Below are 26,405 nucleotides of genomic sequence, written 5' to 3'. Positions count from 1 at the left end.
TGCGTTTGGAATTCGACGCGTTCAACGTGCTTGTCGTTGGCTCGCTCCTGTCGAGCCTGGGTTACCACCTTTTCGAGGTCCTGCACAATGAACTTCAGCTCCGGGGCGACCTCGGCAATCTCGAAACAGCAATGTCCAAAGCTACCTCCCACGTCGACCACGAGACCGTCCCCCAGGGATTTCCAGTCGAACGCGTCTACCAGGTGCTTCATGTTGTAGCTCTCGCCGGATGCCAGCGACCTCATGGTGCCCATGAACCGCTGCAATCGAGCGGGATGCTGTTCGAAAAACTCAAACATTGGTAGGTCGGTGTGGTGGCCCAGATTCCACGGCGTGGTGTTCTTCTCCTGGCTTCCTGGGTACTTGTCGGCCGCCTCCACGAGCCTGGGGGCAGCGAGGAAACTTTCCTCCGTTATATATCCCACGATGTCCCGGAAGTCGGGTTGCAGCAAGGTCATGGACAACGCGGTGTGGGCCACATGGCCCGGTCTGGATTGCCGAAACAGGTTTTGGGTCATGGCGTATTTCAACACGCGGGCGCATTGGCCCTCCAGCGTGCCCGTCTCCGCCGCAAGGTCCTTGTAGCTGATGTCCCCGGCGACAGGTACCCCTTGGGCAAGCCGATAGTGGTAGATGTATTGCATGCATGCCGACATGAAGTGCGAGGACAGAAAACCGAAGGATGCCTCTGCTGGACCCGAGACGAGCTGCAAGAGCGTCGCACATGCTTCCCGGACCCGGGTGCGCGCGTTCAAAATGTCCTCGTTCAGTCTTGGGAACCTGTCGACGTTGTCCGGCCCGGTCCCCGGAAAGAATGGGTATGCATCTGCGGCAAGAGAGAGGGGGGGGAGGGAGTTCTGCTGCAGGTACTCGGAAATGGTATTGGCGTTGGCTTGAATCTGCTGGGCCAGGTCCAGGATGGAAACGTCGAGGTCGGACATTTGTGAGTCGGGTGGAGGCGCTGGAGGTCAAAATTGAATGAAGCGTCTAGAGGACGATATCTTCAGGACAAGTTACCCAAGGTTATATATCCCTCCTCCCCTTCCTCCTCTCTCTCTCTCTCTCTCCCAGTATCGGCATTCCCCCACCCCAGGAGGGCCTATCTGACAGTAATCCAGCCCGTCAAGTAAGAGCAGTAGACTCGCGCCCCATCCCAGGGCGGCCTGAATCAAAGATGGGTGGCTTCAAGTCCTGTAAGATTCAGCGAAAGGCAGAAAGGGCTTGTTTGTGTTTGGAAGCATAACGGCCCAAAGTATCATGCCCTGTTGTGCTGTTTGGAGGTGCGGTAGGTTTGTTTGATGGCGACCGCAAAAAGGTTTCGGAAGCATTGGCTTTTGTGGAGGCCGCCCGCTGACACGCTCGTGTTGTCCGCATGTTCCCATTTCCGGGGTGTCGTTTAGCAGCGTTGGGGTCTAGTTCCTTCGTAGATCCCGGGGAACTCTTCTCTGATATATGCCTGCATGAGCTTGTGCATCTCGTATCATGTTTCAGTGCACATTAGGCGAAGACGTGGGCGGCATATGTAGCATGATGGAGACTTAGGTTGCTCGTTTAAAAGCTTCAATACCCGATTGAGGTTTTATCATGTCATCATACTCTGTACTTCCCTTCGCTTGACGTATGAGCGGAGAAACTTCAGGCCTCCAAGGCAAATTATGCAGAAGCGAGTCGTTGTAGGTTAGAACTAAGACCATACCACTGTTCATTGGCTAATGCAGAAGAATCTACCGAGGATGAGGATGAATCACGGACACCGCCAATTTCTGTCCGATAGTCCCGCGTCCAAACGCACGGCCTTTCTCAACCGGTGCACGTCAGATGGAGCAAAGCTGTCACCCGGTCATGTCCACACTGTGTCGACCTTCTTACAGAGTAATCATACCCAATGTCAGCGGTAAGCTCATCCATGAAGCTCGGCTGGTCGGTTATAGGCCCTCAGAACCCATCCTGCACCTATCAGATCAGAACTGCGCCTCCGGCCGGACGTCTCAGTCCGATGCCTGTTTCTGTGGTCGAACACGGCCGAAGGAATTGGACTACCCATTGGATAGCCGGAGAGGGAATGATGGAATCATGCACTTTCTCGGGTGGCCACTGTCGGGAGCATAATGAGATACCGTGAGCCACAATGGCAAGAATATGCAATTCTTGGTTCGGACATGAGGACGCGAACGAGACTTCATCACTGTGTTGGCATTCAAACGTGCATGGTGTGTCTTCGAAGGCAGAGCTGTCATCGCGCCCCCCAGAGGTTTACCGCGATACAAGTCCGTCGACCCCGAGCGCTTTCAACTTTCGCAACCAGATTCAACAGAGCCAAAAGCGCCAGAGTTTGGAGAATGAGGCATCGCAGTTCCCGCCGATGTCGGGAAGAAGTTGCGACATCTAGTGCAGATAGTCAGGGCCACCGTGGGACCGCGCTTGTGGTATCCGGCGATCTGGGCTCTGAGTTCCTCGACTTCCTGCTCAAGACGGCGGACCTCTTCCTTCCTCTTTTGTCGGAAATTGCTTTGGGCTTTGCGATTCTGCTCGCGACGCCGGTGTTTGCGGTCCATCATCTTGGAATCCGTCACTGTCGAGTCTGAGGGGAAATCTCCAAAGTCGGTAGCGACGGCCTCCTTTGTCCAGAAGTCATCCGAGTGTTCACTGCTCGCATAACCGCCTGACAAATCAACGGACGACGGCTGGGAGAATGTGTTGCCGAAAAGACTGGCTTGCGATTGCTGGGAATCACTCTCCTTTCGATGGTGGCTTGATTGGACGCCCAGCGAGTTTTGAGCCGATTCGAACAAAAGGTCTAAGATGTCCGTTGGACTTTGATCCGAAGAAGCTGACGAAGGATAGGACCAGTCATACGCGACCGGGCTGAAAGCTGTCGGATAGCCCAAAACGAAGTCTTGCTCCATCGCCTGCATTGTTCCTTGTCCGTACACAGTGTGGGCGATTTCAAGGTTGGCGACGCGGCGGCTCCCGTTATTGGTGTGGGTTTTAATCGAGTTTTAAGGGTAATGCGGAGTTGTATCAGGGGACCTGGCCACGTTGAATTTGAATGCCTGAGGCGGGAGCAGAATTGATTCGATAGTACTGCTAATATCTTTGAATCCTGATGGACAACTAAACATATCACAGTCGCGGAAGGTGTGGTGTTGTTATATCCAACGAGGCTGGCTTTCAGTGCAGAAGCCCCTGGTCACCCCCAAGGAATGACGCAGTATCGCGTGAACAAGGTGCTCCTGCCCCGTTTGGGATGGTAGGGTAGAGAAACCTTGAGTCCTGACATAATTCAGGGACCGGTCTGGCTAGAACGAACTCACCTTTGGGAAACTGGGGGTGCGAAGAGACATTTTCGCTCTGACAAAGCGAGGTTTGGGAAGGAATGAGTCTCGGATGGGGCGAGCGATGGGCGGAGAACAGTCACGGCAATCTAAGGGAGCTAGAGCCAGCGGGAGGGGGTAGACCAGACAAGACGCTGCCACTCTGCGGGAATTTTCCCTGCATAGAAGGAGGAGAAGGAGGAAGTGACAGAGGTGCTGGCAGTGCTGGCGGTGCTGGCTGTGCTGGCGGATGATTGGATCGATGACGTGTTATCTTGAGGGGCTATACCCAGTTTGGAGAGTGGAGTTTTGCTTATTAGTACCACTAGCCCCGACCAATTGCGCCATGCCAAGTACTCGGTACATCCCCATCCTTTGCGCCATCAGAACCCTCCCACTTGGTGGAAGTACTGCGCCTTTGTCTCCAGGGCTGCCACACGAGAGAGGCTAGTCCGCAATGCCGCCGGCCACTAGGCTGACTGAAGGCACTGCTCCACCTCCCCCATTGGAGTGCTCAGTGAGGTGTCTGGTCACTCTGTCCAAAGCCAAGCGACAAGGCTGGCCCTCTCGGGAATACCCCCATTTCCAAATCAACAGGTAACTCAACCCGGTTTTTGAGATTGTAACAGAGTCAAAAGTTCATCAAACTCTGCCATGATCGATCATTGTTTGCGACTTTCTTGCTTTGAGCAATATAGATTGGAGAATCTTTTCAATTCTCCCGGGTCCTGTGAGGGCTTGGACGATTTCTAGACGCAAGTCAATGGGCGATCATCCTCCATGCCCGAGTTCAACCGGCCGACATTCAAGAACAAGAACTAATCGCGGCTCTTTCCGACCCTGATTGCACTTTCCGAGATAGCTGGCGTCGGTCGATCGCAGCCTTCTGACCTAATAACCCCAAGCGTGCGCAATAACACCAAATAAGCACTCGAGACCGGCCTTTCGGATTGCCCATTGCTTACTCCGATGGCCCTATTGCATGGTTCTCTGCATACCTTACCACTCAGCATCGTCGTCTGCGCCCATCACTGGCTCCCAACCTGATCCGTGGCTACTAGCCAAGATTTCAGATCTTCTGAATCCCTGCTTAGGGTGACACCAGCCTGGAAACACTCCGAATCATTTCTTGGACGCATTTTCCCCGATTGGTGGAATTCTTACGTTCCTTTCAACCTCAGTGTGTCGAAAGGTGACCGACTTCTCTTCAACTTGCGCAATCTACCCTGCGTAGGAGACCATGTCACGAGAATGCGCGAACCACTGACGACAGTCTAGACCATGTTCCATCGAAATTGTCGCAGCACTGAACTGGATCTGGCAAGATGAAAAGCCACACACATCTGTGCTTTGCCGACACCAAAATCGTCTGTCCAGGGCAGGATCAGGTAATTTCCCACGGCATGTCCCCAGCTCGAGATGGTTTCATGTCGGCAGGACAGTTGACGGTGGATGTAAAGAGGGACGAGAGCGATGAACCTCTAAAACCGACCGCGTACAGCAGCTTCATGAGCGCAGGTGATTTCTGCGCATCAGAGCCCATCAACCCCAGAGATCTCGAGTTGCTTCGAACGAAAAAGTCGAAACTACCAAAAAGCACAGAAAGCCTCGAGATAAGGTTCATGACGATTCTCTGGACTTTCGAGAGCGGCACTCTTCTTTTCTTGATGTGTATTGGGTCATCGGCTCGCCATCTCTCACGGGCAGGTCAGATTTCCCGACAAAGACTGACATGGTTTTGCAGAGAGGCTATCTGATCATATCTTCATCTTGGTGAACCTGATGGTGCGTCAACCAACGTCGTATTTCGTACTCGATGGGGTCCGATTCGACGGATGAATTGATACCAAATGTGCCGATTCGTTCGCGACAACCACCTATTTTGGGCATGGAACGTCGACGGAAGCCTCGGTTGGATACAATATTTTTGTCTGACGGTGACACGTTGACATTATTCTGCAGATGCGGCACAGTCTCCCCAGGCAAACCGTTATTCAACCCTCTGTCAGACATCTGTCTTTATCCTTCAAATGACAACGCCGTCCCGCCTCGCTTAACATGGAATGTCGTTGTTCCGAATCCAACGAGGCGACGAGGATTCCCTCATCGTCCACCTTTCAACCTTCGTTTCCTCATCCAGACCAGTGTCCTTTTGCGCATTTTGCGTCTGCCTGTCCTTTTTGACTTCATTAACCTCTTCAATTCATCTCCTCGCCCGTCGTCCTGCTTCTCAAACGACAGCGACATTGCGCGGGACCAACTTCACCTTATCAGCCTGGGCAAAGGGCTCCCCCCTCCTTGAATTCAAAATGCCGTTTCAAGTTCCAGACTTCTTAGGCACTTACCGCTTCTGGGTCACTGCCTCCCTGGCTGGCTCTGTTTTTCTGGTCAGGTTTGCTCCTCAATATTCAATTTTGCAATCCTACACATTGACCGCCTCTGTAATATTTCTGCTCCATGCCCTTGTCTGGGCGGTCTACGTTATTTTCATCTATCCTTTCTACGTCAGCCCTCTGCGCCACCTCCCGACCGTTAAAGGAGGCAGCAGGGTCTCCGGCCACTGGCGCACGCTTCTCAAAGAGCCTTCTGGAGTGCCTCAGCGACGCTGGGCACAAGAAATCCCCAACGATGGCTTGATCCGCTACTTGCACCTCTACAACCGGGAACGTCTCCTGGTCACAAGCCCCAAGGGCCTTGCCGAAGTGTTGAACACGAAAAGCTATGAGTTCATCAAGCCTGAGCTACTCCGAAACGGGGTCGGACGAGTCTTGGGCGTTGGCATTCTTCTGGCAGAGGGCGACGACCACAAGACACAGAGAAAGAATCTCATGCCGGCATTCCACTTTCGCCACATCAAGGAACTCTACCCCATATTTTGGGCCAAGTCTCAAGAGATGGTGCATGCTATCCAGACGCAGCTCAAGTCCTCGTCCGAGCCACGGCCCTCGGTTGAAGTCAGCGAATGGGGTAGTCGTGCAACATTGGATATCATCGGTCTGGCCGGCATGGGTCAGGACTTCAGCTCTCTGCAAGACCCGACGAACGAACTGAATCGTGTCTATCGAGCCGTCTTCCAGCCTGACCGCACCGCCCAGATCCTAGGCCTCCTGTCCTTCTTCCTTCCGGCGTGGCTTCTCAACAACCTCCCCATCGACCGAAACAGCAAGGTACAAGCCGCAGCGGACGTTGCAAAGGACACCTGCCGCCAGCTGATCGTGCAGAAGAAGCAGCGGATGGCCAACAAGGAGCCCATGCAGCCGGACATCATTTCTGTGGCGCTCGAGTCGGGCGGATTCAACGACGAAGAGCTCGTCAACAACATGATGACGTTCCTGGCCGCGGGCCATGAGACCACGGCGTCGGCATTCACCTGGGCCATCTACCAACTCTGCCAACGACGGGATCTCCAGGCACGCCTGCGCGAGGAGGTCCGCTCCCACATCTCCAACCTCGACACCGACAACATCACCGCCGAGGTGATCGACGCGATGCCGTACCTCCACGCCGTTTGTCAAGAGATCCTCCGCCTGTGGGCCCCCGTGCCGCTCACCTTGCGCGACGCCGCCTGCGACACCTCGATCCTGGGCCAGTTCGTCCCCAAGGGCACCAAGGTCATCCTCGCGCCCTGGGCGATCAACCACAACACCTCCCTCTGGGGCGCCGACGCCTCCGAGTTCAACCCGGACCGGTGGACCGCGCCGGGCCAGGCCAACGGCGGCGGCGCCGTGAGCAACTATGCCTTCCTGACGTTTCTGCACGGGCCGCGGAGCTGCATCGGCGCCAAATTCGCCGTGGCGGAGTTTGCGTGCCTGCTCGCCGCGTTCGTCGGCTCGTGGGAGTTCGAGATGGTCGATCCGGACAAGGAGATCGAGGTCAAGGGCGGCGTCACCGCTCGTCCCAAGGGCGGTGTTGAGGTCTACTTAAAGCCTGTGGAAGGGTGGGCAAATTGAATGACTAAATAATCGTCGATGTGTGACGCCGGGTGTCACGGTTTGAAGATGGAATTCGGGAACGGATATATTGATATGGATATAGTCATTTTGGGCGTGATGAGATGATCATTTGTGCTTACGAGTGGTGTTCTTGAGACATATAGAGCATTCCAGTAACGGCCAGTTGCGCTTTTCTGTCAGTTTTGCAGCGGAGGCTATGAATATATCATAGCATCAAGGGCGCACCTCTCAAACTCAGGGGTATCTATGCATATATTCCACTTTCCAGACCAGGGCGCCTCTGACAAAAGTCTCACTGTAGCTCGAGTGGTTGTTTTACAAAGAGGACGTCTCTCTTTCAACTTCGGACACGGTTCTCTTCATCGCCCCGAGTCACTCAGATCGCTCAGATCGCTTAATTCACTTGACTCGCTTTCCGACCCGTTCTCCTCTTTCCGCTTCTTCTGCTTTTTGCTCTTTGTTGACCCATTGGCGTTCTGTTTCCCTCCAAACATGTCGACCAAATTCTTCTGGCCCTTCTCGAGTTGTTTTTCCTTGGCCAGTTTCTTCTTCTCCTGCTGCAGCTTCTTCTCCCTCAACCTCTCGTACTGCGCCTGCATTTGGTCTCTCTCTTTCTTGCCCCTTTCACTCAACTCGCTCTCCAATCGCTGGAACTCTTCACCATCGGGGTTCATCCCGATCAGACTCTCGAGGAGTTTGATTTCCGTCGCCCAGATACTCTTGTCATCGATCATTTTCTTCCCCTTTGGATCGCTTGGGTCAGGCTTTTCGCAGGGCGTCTCGAGGATCAAAGGCAAGTTCTGGAAGCGTGGTTCGTTCATGACGTTGTGGAATGCGCGCAGTCCGAGAAATCCCAGGCCAATGTTCTGATGGAGGTCCCTATGGCTGCCTAATGGCATTTTGGAGTCGTTCAAGTGCATTGCCTTGAGGTATTTGAAACCCACGACCTTGTCGAACTCGTCCATTGTCTTCTTAAACTCCTGTGGACTGCGTAGGTCGTAACCTGCCGCAAATGTATGACACGTGTCGATGCAAACACCAATCCGGGACTGATATTCAGGCTTAATATGAGAGATCACATCTCGGAGATCTGAGAACCGTCCTCCGATCAGAGTGCCATGTCCCGCCATGTTCTCTAGCAGAGGGACAACAGTTTTCGTTTCCGACAGTGCCCGGTTGAGGTTGTTGGCGAGTCGACTGACGGCCTCTGCAAATGGACTTTGCCCAGCTCCTCCGGGGTGAAAGTTGTAGTATCGGATTCCGAGGGCTTCGCACCGATGGAGATCGTCAATGAAAGCATCATAAGATTGTTTGGCTTTGTCCTCGTCCTCGGTCGCCAGATTGACAAGATATGACCCATGAGGGACGATATGTGACAGCCCGTCATATTTGTGTTCTATCAATGCCTTCTTGAAGGCATTGATATTCTCATCTTTCAATGCAGGATTCTCCCATTTCCGCTGCGACTTGAGGAAACATGCGAATGCGTTGCCTCCGATCTGCACGCAGTTTGTGACTGCGTTTTCCACGCCCTTTGCTATACTTGTATGAGCGCCCACGTACATGTTTAAGCCGGCAGTTCGAGCAGCGAGCGGCATTGCTGCTGCTTCCTTTTCTTCCTTCGTTTTGCGTGTCCGCTTGGGCTTGACCGGTTCGTCCTGCTCTCTTTTGTCTCCTCCACCGTCGTACTCTTCCGAGTCAGATTCAGCCTCTCGCTTAACCTTCGATTTGCCTTTTCGTTTGCGCGTGCCGCTGGTAGGCGTTTCGGTTCGCTCGACCGTCACCATGGTCTCCTCCTTAAGCGCCAACTTGCCCTTCGTCGCCGTGCTGGCTTTGGTGGTCACCTCCCTTTCCAAATTCACTGCGACTTCCTCGTGCTTATTTTGAGGAGGTTTTGGTTTGTCGTCGGCGTGGTCTTCAGCTGATTTTGCACGCTTTCGGGTCCTTGGACTCGGTCCACCATCAGGCCCGTCGACAGTGATTGCACTACCTCGCTTACGTTTCCGGGTGTCCGGTGTAGCTGGGTAGCTACTTGAAGCAGCGACCGGGACAGTCTTGCGCAGTCTAGGCATGATGGTTGAAAGCTCTATACATGAATGTTAAGGGAGTCGGTCTAAGGATTGGAGTTCGGGGATCATGACTATTTTAACGCGTCGCTTGGGGCTGGCCTAGGCCGACGCGTAAAGTGGTTTAAGCTCGCCACACCTTCCTCAAATTACTTCGAGCCTCTACAGAGTCTCCAACTTGCGGCGTCCCTCTTGCTCGTCCTTTGTGCAATCGAAGCGGGAAGACTCTACTTCGCCGATCACGAAGTATGAGGCCTTGACAGATTCTCTTTCTGCTACACGTTTACATTATGGCGGACGAAACCATGGACGATACGCCACAACTCTCAGCGACCGAGTCAAGCGAAGATGAATTAGATGAAGAACTCGTCGAGACCCTCATCGCTGGCAGGGAGCGACGGAAGACTGCTGGTAATCGCTATGACAGGGATATGATACTGGAAGAGGTGGCAAATGTGGACGACCAAGACGAGGTCACTTTGTTATTCGCGGACAATGAAGAGGGGGAGGATGAGGAATTCAGAAGCGGTGATGAGGATGAGGATGCAGACATGTCCTCCAGCGATGATGACGATCAAGGCCCCAATGCTGCAACAGATGACCTCGAAGGGGAGAAGGAGATACAAAAGCAGGCCAAAGAGGAACGAGCGAAGAAACGGAAAGCAGATCTGGCCCTTACAAGCGTCGCGGGCATGAGGAAGAAACTCAAGACCGATCCTACAAGGCCGATTGTGGCATCTGTGACACCGAAACCATCAAAGAAGAAAGAGCGGGTTACATGGGTCCATCATCACGATTCCGGTCGAAGTTCTCTGCGCAAACAGACGATCGCCCATCGAGCTGAAACCATTGCCCGATTGAAGGAGAGCGAGGCCCAAAGCAAAAAAATGAAAGCGCTCAAGGAACAACGGGAAAAGGAAAAAGCAAGAGATGCACCCAAAGAACTCACGCAGGCTGATCGGCTGGCTGAAGCTGCAAGGGTCGAGCGACAAAATGCTAAGAGCCTCAACCGTTGGGAGGCGATGGAGAAGAAGAGACAAGAGGAGCTAGCAATAAAACTCGCAGCTCTCAAGGACAGGAAACTGGAAGGTCCAGTCCTCACTTGGTTAAGTGCTAAGGCCAAATGGGTAGGGCCGAGACTGAACAAAATCGGTACAAGAGACGCTACACACTTCGGCGAAGGAGAAAAAGAGACGAAGAAACGTGGAAGGAAGTCGAAAGCGTACCTCGAGCAATTAGCTGCAGAAAAGAATGCAGATTCAAAGGGAGCCGGAGCAGTACAAACAAGTACTGCGATAGCGGACCAGGTACCACTCCCCATATCGGACCATTCGAATGACCCCACCCAGGAAACGGCAATTATCACCACTATTGCTCCTATCTCGGATGGTGCACAGCCGCAAACAACGCCCACTGCACCGCAGGACCAGGAAGACACTTTCTTGAAAGGGATACATGAGTATGCTAATATGCAAACGGACGGCATCCCAACGGAGAGCGGACGAGTCAGCCCAGTTCCTCAAGTTCAAAATGTGCAGCAAGAACCAGAAGAGCGTCCGGAACCACAGCAAAGTCCTACTTCTTCAGCGGAAAAGACTACGGATCCTGTTGTCCAGGTTCAAAAGCCTTCTAGCGAGGCGTCGGAAAATGTCGCAATTAAACCTGAAGCACCCACCGAGAAGACGCATCTGACCGAATCTATCAAGCTACCAGAGCAGTCACAGCTAGACAAAACCGCCGAAGAAGCAAAGAAGACGCAGCCGCCTGAGAAACCCGAGCAGAGAGAGCAGATGCAGCCCTCTGAGGCCACAGGCCAAATGCAACAGATGCAGCCAGTAAGAGCCGTCGAGAGGCCCAATGAGACAGAGAATGCCCAGGCAACCACACAAATAGAGCAGACGCCGTTGGCTGGAGTCATCCCAACCCCGACAGTACCGGAGCCTCCACTGATTGAAGAAGACTCGACGCGAAATCTGGTCATTTTGGACAAGTTCGAGGAGCTTTCCAGCGAAGCCCGGCAGGAGTACTCCCTATTTTACAACAATCGCAAGACAGCCAAACCTGTGAAGCACATTCAAGAGCTGTGTTCCATCACAATGTTGCCTGTTCGATACCGAGATCGCGGCACGGGGATCGGGTTTGCCACTGCAGGTGCATACAAGAAGCTTCAAGAACTGAAGGAGCACAAGTTTGTATGGAGCAGCATGCTCGGCTGCTATGTAGGTCGAGAGGGAGGCGCGGTAGCCCGGGGAGTGCCAGAAGGATGGGGTTGAAGTTGTCCTCGTCTGTGAAAGAGCAAAAGAGCATTATAAGAGTGGATAGTCCCACCTGCAGGAATGAACCAGCACCGTTGTTTGACACCAAATGCAAATTCCTCTTGCGCTGATGATGGAATAATAAGATGGAGGAGGGAAGAAGGGGCTATGCTACTACGAGTATGGGTAGTCAGGCTGACCCTCCTGAGTCCTGACCCAAGGATTCCCTTCCCAGTGCCTTGCAGAAGCCTGAGGACCTTTGGTGGGCTCCATTTAGATGCCATTCTCCCCCGTCGGTCACCCGTCAGACCATGGCCGCATTCGGTCTAGGCGGTCGAATAGACGGTCATAGGGCTTGCGGCACCTGCACCACCTGCAGTGGCTCGCCCGTAACCCCTCGTCTCATAGGCCTCTCGGGGTGCCTGGTGCCCCGAAACATTGCGGTCGCGGGAAGTGGCCTCGTCTGGAACGGGGCAAGACACACGCCCACTTTTAACGTCATCCACACAAGGCGCAGCCTGGCACCCATGGAATGCACCCAAGTCACTTTGCGGTGTACAACAAATCATCAGCTGCCCAACCAAGTCGACGCCTCCCTTCTCCTTTAATATCCCTCAGCCCAGGTACATATACCTACCTCACCGCCCTCAATGGGGGAAGATCCTCCCTCCCGCAAAATCCAGCATGGCAAGGGCTCCTCCTCTGCCAGAAAACTGAAGCGCAGGAGTGGTGACTCCGCTCTCACTCCTCGCTCCCTCGCCCCGGGCGATAACAGGAGGGACAAAGAAAAAGAGATGGCAGCCAGCTTTTTACAGTTCTGGTAAGGCCACATACACGTCCCAGTGTCCGTCTCCATTTGCAAGGCCGATTCCTAACCAGCAACCACAGCGCCATGTGCGAGAAGCAGATTATGACTCCATGCAACTCGATTCTTTACTGCAGTGAAGCGTACGTCCCCTTGCCCGTGGGTCTCTTCTCAAGCATACAGACTGATTAAGCTGTCAGATGTCGTCGCAAGGACGCCGCGAAGCCTCTATCGGCCTCCAATCTGTCACTCGAGTCCTCCACACCGCCGCCATCCCTCCCCTCCTCCCCGCGTCCAACCATAACATCACGCGTTTCCAGCGCTTCCCCGGAATATCAAGACAAACCTTTCACACGGATACCCTTTGATCTTCACGATCACCGATCAGATCTTGACCCAACCGAATGGAAACCCAAGATACCTCACCGCGGCGCCTCGGCCAACTCTGAGGCGTTTCGCTATTTGAGCCGCTTCCACCAGACACACAACATAATCAACAACAACTCTGCCGATCATCCTGACCACCACCACCACCAATCCAAGCCCGTCCGCCCAGTAGCAATGCGGCACAAGAGTACTTTGAGCATGTCCACCTTGACACCGGGCACAACAACGCCAAGTCTAGCCAACAGCCCCACCACAACATCGTCCAGCTTTGGCAGCATGTACGAGTTCAACTTGCGCCCGCTGGCTCCCCGCACCAATCCGCTGTACAGCACCAGCGCCGGCCACTCCAGGAGCATCGATTTGGTGACGCCCCATATCCCGCCTCCCACTCCGACGGTTGTCGGTGACGTTGGACTGGCCGGGTCGATTCCCGCGGTGGAAGCCGAGGTCGACCTCTGGGGCAAGAAGGTGGTTCGACCCGTCGTCTCCGCCGCGACACCCAAGGGCGAGGGCCTGGGGGCGTTGTTCGGCAAGGATTATTGATTTCGCTTTAGAGAGCCGTGTGCTGGCAACAGCGGACCCTACGATGGTTTTGGAGGCATTGAACTTTTGGGAATGGGTGGCCGTAATTTGTTTGTTGGCTGATGACACCGGGAAGGACAGCGCGCGCTGGAGTCATTCACCTCTGCGCAGTGCAAACATGCACGTATAGACTATTGATACCCTCGAAATTGATATTGCATTGGATGTGGACCCCCTTCTCTGGCATTCTCTCTCTCCCCGCTCCGCCTTTCGTCAGCAGAGATAGCTAAGCTGGCGACAGACCACAACACGACGAAGACGACGTCACATACACATAGGTACGTCTGCGTAGTGCTCTCAACACACCCTTTAGTATGTCTCCTTGGGAAAAAGGGAAATAAAAGGTGGGAACAAAGAACCAAAAGCCCAGCTAATGCATCAAAAACACACGATCACACATATAGACGGACAGACAGACAGATAACCCATTTTCCTCTCTTGAAGACGCCCTTGATCCACCGGTATATTTCATGCTATACATCTCATCGTTGAAATCTTGGCCAAAAAGAGCAAGACACAAACATGTTCACGTAGCTCTTTTGTCGACTCTCGCTCCTCGACGCCGTCTTTCCCTCGGGGCGATTATGCCTCCCCCTTGGAGTCGACGGGGCCCGGTCACAACATACCCGGCGGCGTTCCCTTGACACTGCCCAACTCGCCGTACCGTCCCCTGTGTTTCGTCGTGTCATACAGACTGAGTACTCTCATCGTCTGTCCACCGGTACTCTCGTCGCCCGCAGAGAATGCGTAGCCTCTCTGCTTTCTCATCCGCTGCACCTGCCTCACTTTCCTCACCGCCTTCTGGAACTGCTCCATCCTCGGCCGGTAATCCTGCACGTTGTATTTCTGAATCTCCTGGACGTGGTGATAGCTTTGCGGGAAATACATTCTCTTGGCATACTTCCATACGACATCCCGCACAAGACAGACGGGCGGAAGGACGAGGCAGAGTGCGTAGAAGACTGGGTACGAAAACATGACTGGAATGATCCCATCGAGTTCGGTCGAAAATCCACTTCCAATGTTGGGTGCCGCGTAACTGTAGGCAGGGATAAAGGCCAACCAGATCACAAAGCTTCCCGGGATCGCCATCACGGTATACTTCGTCCAGACGTTCGTGATCAAGGCGGCTTTTCCAAGGACGACCAACAAAATCGCAGTGTAAGTCGAGGTTCCCCAAACCCAGTGCCCCGCAACCTTGCCATTAGACATAATGCCGTCATTCAGAAAGAAATAGCTCGAAAAGACATATGCGAGGATCGAGTGATAAAATCCATTGGCGACCCAGGACCAAAAGCTGTGCATGCGGAAGAACACCCCCTTCTGGGTGAGTTGGTAAGATTGCGGGTAGCGGTCCAAAAGACGAGCGGAGATGTATTGATCGAATACGCCAATGGCGAAAGGCGGGAAAAAAGTGAACAGGACGTTGTAAAAGGAGAGAGTCCAGGACTCGTATATGACTTGGCCGGAGAAGGAGTTTTGGAAGGCATACTAGTCGTTTGTTAGCACTGATAACCAGCCTCACCGACAATGGTTGTCCTCTGCTTACCCAGAACTGTGTCATGAACATAGCAATGTTCTTGTAAAACGAGTACAGAATGACCTTGCTGATACGCTGATAACTCCAGGCCCCATGCACGAGGAGCAGTTTTCTGAGATACCGAAACTGGCCAATCGAGACATCGGCACTGCGAGCGGCTTGCAGACCTTCTACACCGCTGATTCCAACACCAACGTGTGCGGCTTGGATCATGGAGACATCGTTCGCGCCATCGCCGATAGCTAGGAGAAGGGCCTTGAGATGCCGCTTGACAAGTTTGACCACAAGGGCTTTTTGCAAAGGCGATACTCGACAGCAGATCACAGCTTTGCAAATGACTGCCAAATCAAGAAACAATTTCTCCGTGTCCTTCTCCAGGGCAAAGGCCAGAGATTTGCCATCGATGACAAGTGCGAGGACATCTCGCTCACCTGCCGCGGCTTGACTTCGTACTGCATCGTATTTTTTCTGCAGACTTTCTCGTGTTGCGGTAGCATTCTCCTCGTTGATGATCAATAGAGTCATATCCTCGCTAATCAATTTGCAGCTCATGCCGATGTTGATAGCCGTCTCTTGTCGATCACCGGTCAGGACCCAGACTTTGATTCCAGCCTGTTGCAACGTGTGAATGGTATCTGGCACTCCATCCTGGAGCCGATCTTCAATAGCGGTTGCTCCCAACAAGTACAAGTCGTGCTCGATGATCTCTGCTGCTTTATCAAGCTCTTCGGCACGATTGCCCCCAACAGTCGTCGCTGCCTTATCGAAAATTTGTCGCCACTCCTGGTACTCTTGTTCTGGAACCTCGCGCATAGCAAGACATAGCGTTCGAAGGCCCTCGGTGGCGTAGTCCTCCAAATGCCGTAACGTGGTCTCCACAGTCTGGTTGTCCTTGGCCAATCTCTCCATAATCACTGTATCAGCACCCTTACAGTATATCCTGATCTTTCCGTCAGGGCATCTGAAGAGTGTTGACATCCGCTTCCTTGTAGAATTAAACTCGCAGACTGCTAGTAGTTCATATTCCACGTCTTGACCATCGACTTGGATAATCACTGAGCGCGGTTTTCGCGCCACAAACCGGTAGCCAAGCATGACAGCGCCTTCAACCAGAGCGCCCTCGTCAGGGGAAGCGGCTTGGTATTTGATCTCTGATTTCTCGTCTTTGCGTTCCGGAATGACGGTGTGGCATACGGCGAGCAGTGAGAGGAATTGTTGAATGACTCCGGCGCTTGGGTGCGTCCTCGTATTCTCGCGGAGTTGCTTGAAATCATGAATGCCGTCCAAATCATCAGGACTGGTCGCCTTGCGGTCCTCGGGCACCACGCCTGCATACTGGATACCATGGATGGAGCATTGCCGAAATTCCATCATGTTGCAAGTTAAAGTCCCTGTCTTGTCCGAGAAGATGTATTCAATCTGTCCCAATTCCTCCACAAGAGATGAGGTTCGACATACCGCAGGAGTATCGGTGTCTGTGTAGTACATATCTAGATCGCTGCTGATGAGAAAAGCCTGGAAATATTTCACTATCTCGATGGTAACGAATAGTGACAGCGGGACCAAGTTTGAGTACAGGATCCAGTAGGTGCAGAGGTCCAGGAAGAATTGCGTGGCGGCGTTGAAATTGTCGTAGTAGAGGTATGTGAGCTTCTGGCCAGCGGTGGATCGGACAATGAGATCACCGATCGTGCTAACGGCGCTGAGGACCAAAAGTATAGCAACAAGCATGAGAATCTGCTTGTTGAGCATGCGTTCCACATCTGTCCGCTTGATAGGTGTAGCAGTAGCATTTCGCATCAGCTTCGTTTCGTGGCCAGTGAATACAACAACACCATGCACCCAGGGGGTATTGCGGAGGATCGCCCCACGGAGAAGTAACTGGTCGGGAGTCAAAGGGTGTTCTTTCTCGTTGCCTCCGCCAGCCACAGTCAAGGTTGCCTCATATGTGTAGAGACTGCTGTTCGGCTGTTCCGATCTTATCCGTCCATTCAGTCTCCCCAAGTCCGCAGGGTTCACCAGATGAACTGTTTCTGGAATTGCCTGTTTAATTTTGAGGTTGGTCTCACCGTCAAGATTGGCGGTTTCAATGTAGCAAAGCCCTTCAGGTTCTGAACTCGTGAGCAGCACTAAGTCGGCGGGAAAAGACTCCTCCGACTCAACACGGACAATATCGCCGACAGCAACATTGATCCATTTTGTCTCCACGAAAGTAGAACCTTTAAGAACCTGTGCTTTGGAGTCGTTTAAGGCCTTGTCTGCCGTTTTTCGTTTCCAATCCTCCACAAGTTCCTTGATCGCAGATATCGTCAGCACAATCAGGAGCGGAACTATAGTGGTGTATCGATTCGTGGGGGAGACATTAGGTACTTGCTGCAGGGCGGCGGTGAACAAGAAGAACAGGTTGGCATATTTGGAGAACTGTTCGAAGAGGAATTTAGGTAGAAAGGTTGCGACGTTGTATTTGGCGGTAGAAACATGATTGTCGACCCATTTGTTGGCAGCATTCACCGGAGCATTGTTGAGATGGATGATCCTAGGGCCAAGGCTCGCCGGATCGACCTTCTTCCTTGTGAACATGTCTCTGATGTTATCGAAGCTAAATTCTTTTTTCTCGCGGATTGGAGGCGTCTCGTCTGTGCCGGCTGTGTCTACCCTCGAGTTCTGCAGGCCGGCTTCTGTCAGAGGAAGATTGATGTCAGAGTAGTTGCTGTTGCGTATCCCCAGCATCCCTTTCGCTCTGTCCATGACGCCCGACATGGACATGAGACTAGTCCGATCGCGCCTATGATGCCGTCCGACCACTTTGACACCTCCACCGGGGATATGCTCGTCTGAGGGACCTGCATTGTCGTAGTATTTGTATCCCGACTCTTCTTCGGTTAACTCCTCACCATCTCCGTATTTTGCGTAGTTCTGCAGGTCCGAGGTCTGAGAGTAATTTCGCGTGCCGCTTTCCATGTACGGGGCAGTAAAGGGTCGGGTTGAGGACGTTGACGGTTGCGCTTGGCCGGCGGGCGCTGGCCTCCCTCCGCCGACGAATTCATCGTAGCTAGTTGAAGGTCTTGGTTGAGGTTCTTCGGAGTCATCGATATTGAACACGTTGAGGAGTTGCGAGTCATCTACAGGAGGGCGCTGCCCTGAGCTGTAGACCGGCTGTGAACTCCCCAAGCCATCCAAGATATTGTTATTGTGGTTGGGAGCTTGAGGCGCATTGGGCCGCCCGTCCATTTCTCCAGCGGATGGGCGCCAGAGGGGCTTCTGAGGAAGGAATCGACAGTGTGCGTTACCGTGCCATATGAATCATGAGAAGCCACTGTCACGGTTGAGAGTGTTTGTTGCAGACATGTTGCGCTAAATGGCAGTGTTGGCAGAGTAGATGTCAGCGTGGTCGGTTCCTGTCGAGATGGACGGTGACAATGGCAATACCAAGAACCCAAGTTCGGTTTGGATACGCGGCCGCAGGCGGAGCAACGCCTTGAAGCCCAGGCTGGGAGGCCACTTGCCCCCGTGCGGGCAGCAGCGTTAAGTGGCTGGTCCCTATCAAATGCGCCCTAGCGAGCCTAGTGCTCAGTTTCAGTCCCTTTAGAGGCACCAAGCGAGACACTAACGTTACAGGCTGCGAGGCGCAAACCGAATTCACCACCAGAGGGGTCCTGCGAAGCTGGATGCCGTACTCGTATCTAAGTACATATAATATCTCCTCCGTAGTGCATAGGTCCCTATGCCGGTATGTGACCGAGGACAAGATAGAGTACCCAAAACATCATTCAGTCTTCATTTTGCCTGCAGCCTAGAAGCTCGTCCAGTGGTTTGACAGATTATTCCACGGGGGAGATTGATTCGTGGCTGACTGGATCCTTGGTGTCTGGGGCTGCTTGATTCCCAAGAAGTTAAAAATGGCATCTGAGACTGCACTGCCACATCCATGATTGCTGGTTGTTGTTACATATCAAGCAAGCTTCAAGGTTGGTTGGGTGGTGGAATATCATCCATACAACATCCTGTTCCTTCTGCTTCCCCTTTTCCTTCAGCCAGCCTCACTCTGACGCCGACAATAATGCTCTGAGTAAATCTCGCTCCGAGCACAAGACATTGACTGGTCATCGCTCGTTCTCAGCTCGAAGCTCGGCAATCAGTCCGCCCACGTCTCGCTGGGTCGCATCCTCTGCCAATTTCTTAGCCACGATCCCATTGATCTCTTTCCCCTTGCCCAGCGCTGTGTTGATGCACTTCAGCAGAACGAGGGCATCGATCGCGCTCCCCCCCATCTTGGAGACCTGGCATAATTCGAAGTCGTTCACGGTAAAAGTGACGCTCGACTCCCGAACTTGCTCTTCCCTGCGTGTAGCATCCAGCAGGATGGTCTCGCCTTCGTGATAGAAGCTGAATGTTGTGCAGACGGGGTGGTGCATGATGCTCAAGGGAACCGGCACTCGTTCGGCCATGGTGTAGATTGTCACGTTTTCCCCGTCAACTGAGACATCGGGTCTTCGAAAGTGTCGCAACGCCGCCACAATCGCAATACAGGCACAATCAATCAGACCACCATCAGAATCAAGAACATGCACGTCGGCTCGAATGGACCAGCATTTGGCTCCCGCAATAATGCACAAGGATTCCGTATCAATGGCACGAGATCTTCGTATAGCCTTTTCGAGAGTCCGGGACAATATCACTTCTTGCTCGGTCTGTCTGCCGACTTCGTATGCGGGAGACGCGATAGGACTCAATTCTGTGACTATTGTGAAGATTCCATCAAATTTGCGGTCTTCGAGTGGCTTCGTGACTTCTGCTGAGATCTGAACATGAACCCTTCACAAGGGTTTAGTATTCGCCTACGTGTTCATGGAGAGTGAGTGGCCTACCTCGTCTTCCCGAGACGGGCAGTGACTGTTCCATATTCATGCCCGAAGTGTAGATCAAGGTTTCTGAACTGGTCTAGACGCCGTCCATCGACTCGCACGCCTTGTTCTAGTGCTTGGAGGATGAAATTCCGCTCAATGTTGGAGATGTCGACTTCGCGTGGCATACTAACGAAGGACCGTCGGCGGGGACGGCAGGTATTGATGAGAGAGCGACTTCAACGCCATCCAGTAGGTGGGCTATCCCACACATTCACGGCAAGATTGGTGTGACTGGTTCTGGGATTGCGACAATTTTCTGTCTGCCCGTCAAACCCCCGTTGCTTGACACCAAAAATGTTCTTGCATTGCGAAGCTATTCGCTCCACCGGACAAACTTGCACCTAGACGCTACTGTGGACTATTTTGCCCTCCAACCGAAGATATCTCCTCTCAACAAAATCTTCGTCTTTGCCTCTTCTTCCAATTTTTTCTTCCAACCCTCTAAAATATTTTCCTCTCCGAAAGCAAGCAATCCCAGGTCTCCGTCACCGGCCGTTATGCTTTGGATCTGACTCATTGCAAGGTCAACACTGCCACGGTGCCGCAAGGACATGGCAATTTCCCAGTCACATGATCGTAACCACAATTCACATGCCAAACGCCTCCGAAATAGCTGACACCCGCGATCCACAAGCCGCTCTGACGATCCAATTTGTCTCTCATGCGAGATAAGCAGAGTGCACAGTGCAGATTCAGGCACTGGTACGTACCACGTACTTATCAGGACACCACGCCACAGGCAAAGTCACTTCAAACCTCCCGCGTTAGCGAACTCCTCCCGCTCTCCCGTTTCGAAGCTTGGGTTGCGTCAGCCTTGCTCAAACTTTTCCACCGAGCCTCACCCATACCCATATTTGTTGGGCCCCTATCAAGGTCTTCCGCTCTCATGTCATTCCCTACGTCTCCTATTGGCAAAAATGCCATTCTCCGACCGTCACCGTGGCCTTTTCCACTGCTCGATTTCGCGGCTAGCCTGCGATGCCCATAATTTTGCACATTTTGGGAATATCTGACAAACCTCCGACGCCTCCACCACGTGCAAAGACGGTTCCGTCTGTTATCGAAGGCGTGGGTCCATGGGTGATGAATTGTTCTTATGCAATTTGATTCAAGCTTTCCGTTGTGCCCAAACCTCTATCACGGCAGACCCGTCGTCCATTGCCGCTCCTGCGGGGGGCAGAAACATGTCCGCTATGGCTTCTGACATTTTTACTCCTGAAGATTCCCTCTTCTGCAAACGTGCCAGCTCGTGATCTTCAGGCTCTTCGAGGGCTTTCTGCCGGGCGCATTTGTTGCGTTCAGCCATTGCTGCCTCATAACCTGGTCGTTGGCCAACGATATCCGGTCGATTCTTTGTTCCAATAATTTTCCTTTGTCGCCATTTGGGCTGGAATTCCCCCCTTTGCCACATCTTAATCTTATTACTTCCCTGGTCGATGCTCGCCAGGTCGCGTTTGTTCTCTGATATAAACGGCTCTTTGGTGGCCCGTGGCCATGGCTGAAAGATATATACAGTCGCCAACATCCGAGAACGCCAGCAACGATTCCGACGCAAACCCTACACGTCGGCACAGTCTCAGAGGCCTCAGGCATGGGCACAGACAACACCAAAAGGTCAAGTTCTCCGATGTTGCTGACGATGTGCGAGATGCCCTCGTCGAAGCCGGCACGCACGGAACGGTCCCAGCAATTCGCTTACCTGATTCTGAAGACGTCGCCGACCACGGCCTTCCGGCCGCGGATTGGGCTGGAATCACAAATGCTGCCGCCGCTCAAGCCCAGGACCGTGCCAGTCGCCTAGCCAATAGATTAAGCCATTCTCAAGCACAACCGAGACCCCATTCAGGGATTCTTATTTCTCAAAGCACGACTCCTCAAACGTTGGCATCTCCGAATTCATCCCCTCCTTCGAAGCCACTGAGCGACTGGCCTGTTAATGACGATGACATTCCCCTAGAACCACTCGAGAAGGACAAACGCCCCTATACGTTACACGATGCGACGAGTGATGACGACACAGACAGCGAAGACCCCAAGGCTCTGCACCGTGACAACGAGAACGTCGAAGAAGCAAGAAGGCTTATTAGAACACTGACCAGCGGTCATAATGCGACAGCATGGCAAGACGAGTCACGGTCTGGAGCAGAGACGCCTGCGGTGGACAAGCACCTTCACGATTTGGACTATGTTCCCCCTCCAGATCAATACCGTCCCAGTGTCTTTGGCGCCCTCCTTGCCTCAAAACTGGCACATTTACAGCGGAACGGAGTTACTCATCCGACATACAATGATGACTCCGCCCCACGCCCGCCCAACAAATACTCTCCAAAAAGCTTCTATTCCAGAAGCCATTCTCGTGCAGGTTCTGAGAGCCGTGATCACTCTACGCCATCATCTGGAAGGGCAACTCCCTCCAAAAGGCCAAAGTGGTATGATAAAGACAGCCATGAACGGCAATCAACTGGTTCCCTGGCAACCTTATTGGCTCAAGCATCAATGACCTCGACAGCAGCCGCTGCACCCCAAACCAGCAATTACGTGCCTCGGCCACCGTATCACCATGCAAAATCCTCCAGCGGCATGATTGCGACGGCGGTCGACATGATTAAGCACCCGGCAAACTATTTTAATCACAAATCCACGCAGTCCTTGCTGGTAGACGAGGAGCGAGTAATCCTGGACGTTGCCGAAATCATCGCTTGTCGGAAGTATCTGAAGAAATTGGCACGATGTTTAATGGCAGTCGGAGCACCCACTCATCGGCTTGAGGAATATATGAAGACCTCCGCACGAGCACTCAATATTGACGGCGATTTCCTGTATATGCCAGGGTCGATGCTGGTCTCGCTCAACGATAGGGTTACCATGAGCACAGAAGTCACCCTGGTAAAAGAGTCGCAGAATGTGGATCTCGGGAAGTTCAGAGACGTCTTCGACGTATACAAGCTGGTCATTCACGGCAAATACACGGCCGAACAAGGGACGGCCGATCTAGACGACATCATGAAGAAACGCGGCCGGCATTCTCTTCCCCTACGGATTTTTGCATATGGTATCGCAGCCATTGCGGTGGGCCCCTTTGCTTTCTCCGCTCGACCAGTTGACTTTGGTCCATGTTTTATCTTGGGGTGCACTCTGGGCTGGTTGCAGCTTGTGGTGGTAACCCGCTCAGAACAGTTCTCGCACGTATTCGAAATACTTGCCTCCGTCCTCATCTCGTTCGCCTCGCGGGGCCTGGGTTCTATCTACCACAAAGGCACCGCCGTTTTCTGCTTCTCGGCTATTGCGCAAAGTAGCATAGCCCTTATCCTGCCGGGGTACATGGTGCTGTGCTCCGCGCTGGAATTACAAAGTAAAAGCATCGTTTCGGGTTCGGTCAGAATGGTATACGCCATTATATATTCACTGTTTCTTGGTTTTGGGATTCTGATTGGTACAGTTGTCATGGGTGAGTGTTCTTTTCCGGATGAAATCCAATCAGGACTGTCATCACTGACGAAACTATTACAGGTCTCATCTATCCTCAAGCACAGAGCGACGTGACCTGCGACATACCAATCTGGTGGAACGATTCCAATCACGGACCCAAGCTTTTGTATGTCAGGTTTATCTGGGTCCCCATATTTGCAATATGCCTTGCTATCATCAACCAAGCAAAGTGGAAGCAAATGCCGGTCATGACTGTTGTTGCTTTTGTTGGCTATCAAGCAAACTTCTGGATCTCGACCAAACTTTCGAACAACATCCAGGTGGCCAACGCGATCGGCGCCTTCGCAATCGGGACAATGGCTAATCTATATTCTCGCTTCTTCCACGGTCTGGCAGCTGCCGCCATGCTACCGGCGATTTTCGTTCAAGTCCCCAGTGGACTGGCCGCGAGCGGGAGCCTTGTGGCGGGCATCACGAGTGCCGATCAAATTACCGGAAATGTGACAGGGGTTAGTGTCATCAATAACGGCACGGCGGGATTCTTGGATGCCCAGAACAGTACAACGAGTGCGAGTGTTTATGGCGGTACGATTTTCAACGTTGGGTATGGAATGGTTCAAGTGGCAATCGGGATTAGCGTTGGCCTTTATTTGAGCGCTTTGGTTGTGTATCCATTTGGCAAGAGGAGGAGTGGACTGTTCAGCTTGTAAATGTTATAGCACATTTTGGCTTGCGAGCGAAATATCTTAGGCGTGCACAACTCTAATCCCGCACAGTTCGCACCCTCAAGGCTGAGTCACATGCCAAGCCCCGTAAGGCTGCGCAGCTGCGATTGTCACTTGGAAGCTTTCAAAATTGATCTTTTCTGTAACCAACACATTTTACCTGAGGCGCTCTCTGTCCTCTTGATTTCGACGAATATTTTCTGCTACGGTCGTCCAGACATCTTGCGCCCAACATGACTACAGGCAAGCTCTCTTCACCTGGTTCTAGCGCTGTATTCTGACTCTAGCAATAGCCCACCGACCGACGTTTGACCCTGCACGGGGCAAAGAGGCGCAGCGAGGTCCAGCGTATCATCAACGATTACTACCAGCGCACACTCTTCTCAAAGTTCGGTTGGTCGCGATCGAGTCTCCGAGAGGAAGTCCTTCTAACGATAACCAGGCAACCCGGTCAAGGCGGAGCTGCAGAAGCTCATCAGAGAGATCTCAGAGCAGAATTACTTGCGGCAGAAGCCGCTCATTTCGCAAAGACGAAGGGAACGTCTGCAGAATCCACGAGCAGTCCCTCAAAACCCGTTAAGCGAGAACTCGAAGACTCCACGGAAGGTGGTGACGGTGACAACGAGGACCCTGAAACAAAACGAAGGAGGATTCTCGAAGAAACTAGAGATATCGATGCAGACTCGGATGGAAGCGATACAGAGAGCAGCGACGAGGAGAGTGACGAAGAAGATGAGACAGCAGAGCTGATGCGCGAACTGGAGAAAATCAAAAAGGAACGAGCAGAGCAAAAAGCACGGGAAGAAGCAGAACAGGCTCAACAAGAACAAGACCAGCGAGAACAAGACATTGCGCTTGGTAACCCGCTGCTCAATCCCAAGGCATTCAACGTCAAGCGGAGATGGGACGACGACGTGGTCTTCAAGAACCAAGCTCGAGGCACGGAACAGAAAGGGAACAAGGAGTTTGTCAATGTGCGTCCACCCCAGACTGTTGAGACGTGCGAATGTAGCCAAGCTGACGAGAACGCAGGATCTACTGAGATCGGACTTTCACAAGAAGTTCATGGTAAGAGACTCGACGTTTGGATGTCTCATCTAGCTTGTGCTAACCAGTTCCTTTCTAGTCGAAATATGTCCGATAAACCATGCCTCATACTTTGAACGTAACTTGCGATGGGGTGCACTGGGTGTTGGTGGCTGCCAGCGTGCTACAGCCTCGAAATCTCTTTCCAAGATGAGATTTGCGGCGTTTGAAAGCGGCTTTGCCCGCTGAATCGATACAAGACACACAGCGGTGGCAAACATCTGGTGGCTTTCGATGAGGCCACGTGCACGACCAAGCAAGCTGAAAGAGCTGCAGGTTGTGCATTAGACATGCTGCTAGTCCTGAAGTTCGGATAAAGGCACAGCGCCCGGGGGTGCTCGGCAGGGGTACGCGGTGCTGAATCGAACTCTTATGCGAGTGACGCCAAAGGTCTGGAAGCTAAGGGAGGCAGGGTTTGTCCCTGTCCTCGCTGTTGCGACCTTGGATCTTGGATCTTGGAGCCGTGGACGAGGAGAAGCCTGCCCCCAGCTGGCCGTAAAATGGGTAAGATCAGCTTGGATGCCCTCATTTGGACAGGCATTGCGCGAATAGCCGGATTGGACCCTGAGCAGGAAGAGTGAGAGGGGGGAGACACCCAGTGGACTAGGCGAGAGGAGGCCCCCAGAGGGGCACCCAAGAGAGCCACCAAAGGGCCACAGGGGCATCTGCTTCCGGCAGCAAAAGAAAGCAGATCGTGCTTGTTTCGGGCGACGCGGTGACGCGCGCAATGCAGCAAGTGCAGCACATGCCGTCATAGACACCGGGCTGCAGGTTTCCAGGCTGCGGGGCACAAACCACTCCCTCCACCCACTCAACTCACAGCTCACAGCTCACAGCTCAGCTCACGCAGACTCCCTCAACTCACTCTCATCGCTCGCTGAACAGCATCTTCTGTTCCCTCTGTCCATTTCTCTGTGCCCCTCCGGTTCTGGCAGAGATGGGCCCTCGCTCTCCATCACAAACAAAGAGCGGCCCTCGGAACCAGGTCAGATGCAGCACCATGCCAGGGTCAAGGTGTCACCGAGGCGCAACCCATCCCCCCTCCTCCTACCTCATGCTCAGCCAATGTTTACACCAGGAAATGACGATACTTTGCGGCTTCCCAGCTTCCTTGCTCTTGATGCCTGTCTGGGTTCAGCTGTCCAATACCTGGCCTTGTTTCACGCGGGGTCTCTCCCTCAAGTCATTGGTCCTGCAACGAGACTTACGTATGCTATGAACCACCTCCGCGTCAGTTTGTGACTCGTGCCTGACGTGCTTTGGGAATGAACTCTGTTAGAGTGTAGTCAGGGTCGTTGCCTCATCTGTCCCTCGTCTGCTCCCGTTGTGTCCTTAAAACCTCGTCCTGCTCTCTCC

At 53.0% G+C, this 26,405-nt stretch overlaps 9 protein-coding genes across 9 annotated transcripts; 5 read left to right on the top strand and 4 right to left on the bottom strand.

Moving 5' to 3' along the window:
* Positions 1-1,572: 1,572 nt before the first annotated feature.
* PV07_05700 (uncharacterized protein) lies at positions 1,573-3,190 on the bottom strand. Its single transcript, XM_016392612.1, has one exon. It carries the CDS (start codon positions 2,913-2,915, stop codon positions 2,289-2,291), a length of 627 nt encoding a protein of 208 aa, XP_016250131.1. The 5' UTR covers positions 2,916-3,190; the 3' UTR covers positions 1,573-2,288.
* Positions 3,191-5,365: 2,175 nt separating this feature from the next.
* PV07_05699 (uncharacterized protein) lies at positions 5,366-7,568 on the top strand. Its single transcript, XM_016392611.1, has one exon. It carries the CDS (start codon positions 5,378-5,380, stop codon positions 7,262-7,264), a length of 1,887 nt encoding a protein of 628 aa, XP_016250130.1. The 5' UTR covers positions 5,366-5,377; the 3' UTR covers positions 7,265-7,568.
* On the bottom strand, positions 7,400-9,385 carry PV07_05698 (uncharacterized protein). The gene has a single exon (XM_016392610.1). The coding sequence runs from the start codon at positions 9,337-9,339 to the stop codon at positions 7,627-7,629; it is 1,713 nt and encodes a 570-aa protein (XP_016250129.1). The 5' UTR covers positions 9,340-9,385; the 3' UTR covers positions 7,400-7,626.
* Positions 9,386-9,538: 153 nt separating this feature from the next.
* PV07_05697 (uncharacterized protein) lies at positions 9,539-11,771 on the top strand. The gene has a single exon (XM_016392609.1). It carries the CDS (start codon positions 9,624-9,626, stop codon positions 11,604-11,606), a length of 1,983 nt encoding a protein of 660 aa, XP_016250128.1. The 5' UTR covers positions 9,539-9,623; the 3' UTR covers positions 11,607-11,771.
* A 375-nt stretch (positions 11,772-12,146) lies between these two features.
* Positions 12,147-13,541, top strand: PV07_05696 (uncharacterized protein). The gene is made up of 3 exons (XM_016392608.1): positions 12,147-12,408; positions 12,477-12,536; positions 12,594-13,541. The coding sequence occupies exons 1-3, from the start codon at positions 12,239-12,241 to the stop codon at positions 13,321-13,323; spliced, it is 960 nt and encodes a 319-aa protein (XP_016250127.1). The 5' UTR covers positions 12,147-12,238; the 3' UTR covers positions 13,324-13,541.
* Positions 13,483-18,321, bottom strand: PV07_05695 (uncharacterized protein). The gene is made up of 2 exons (XM_016392607.1): positions 14,912-18,321; positions 13,483-14,853 (listed from the first exon to the last, which is right to left on the bottom strand). Exons 1-2 carry the CDS (start codon positions 18,131-18,133, stop codon positions 13,978-13,980), a joined length of 4,098 nt encoding a protein of 1,365 aa, XP_016250126.1. The 5' UTR covers positions 18,134-18,321; the 3' UTR covers positions 13,483-13,977.
* Positions 18,322-18,517: 196 nt separating this feature from the next.
* PV07_05694 (uncharacterized protein) lies at positions 18,518-20,434 on the bottom strand. The gene is made up of 2 exons (XM_016392606.1): positions 19,771-20,434; positions 18,518-19,717 (listed from the first exon to the last, which is right to left on the bottom strand). Exons 1-2 carry the CDS (start codon positions 19,932-19,934, stop codon positions 19,006-19,008), a joined length of 876 nt encoding a protein of 291 aa, XP_016250125.1. The 5' UTR covers positions 19,935-20,434; the 3' UTR covers positions 18,518-19,005.
* PV07_05693 (uncharacterized protein) lies at positions 20,251-24,095 on the top strand. Its single transcript, XM_016392605.1, has 2 exons — positions 20,251-23,257; positions 23,320-24,095. Exons 1-2 carry the CDS (start codon positions 21,304-21,306, stop codon positions 23,946-23,948), a joined length of 2,583 nt encoding a protein of 860 aa, XP_016250124.1. The 5' UTR covers positions 20,251-21,303; the 3' UTR covers positions 23,949-24,095.
* A 101-nt stretch (positions 24,096-24,196) lies between these two features.
* On the top strand, positions 24,197-25,107 carry PV07_05692 (pre-mRNA-splicing factor cwc15; the record flags this gene model as incomplete). The annotated part of the gene is made up of 5 exons (XM_016392604.1): positions 24,197-24,206; positions 24,257-24,356; positions 24,406-24,937; positions 24,996-25,031; positions 25,090-25,107. 5 exons carry the CDS (start codon positions 24,197-24,199, stop codon positions 25,105-25,107), a joined length of 696 nt encoding a protein of 231 aa, XP_016250123.1.
* Between the last annotated feature and the right edge of the window lie 1,298 nt (positions 25,108-26,405).

This window comes from Cladophialophora immunda (assembly GCF_000835495.1).
Source record: "Cladophialophora immunda strain CBS 83496 unplaced genomic scaffold supercont1.3, whole genome shotgun sequence".
NCBI classification, from domain to species: Eukaryota; Fungi; Ascomycota; class Eurotiomycetes; order Chaetothyriales; family Herpotrichiellaceae; genus Cladophialophora; species Cladophialophora immunda.
This window is presented reverse-complemented; position numbering and strand designations above follow the sequence as displayed.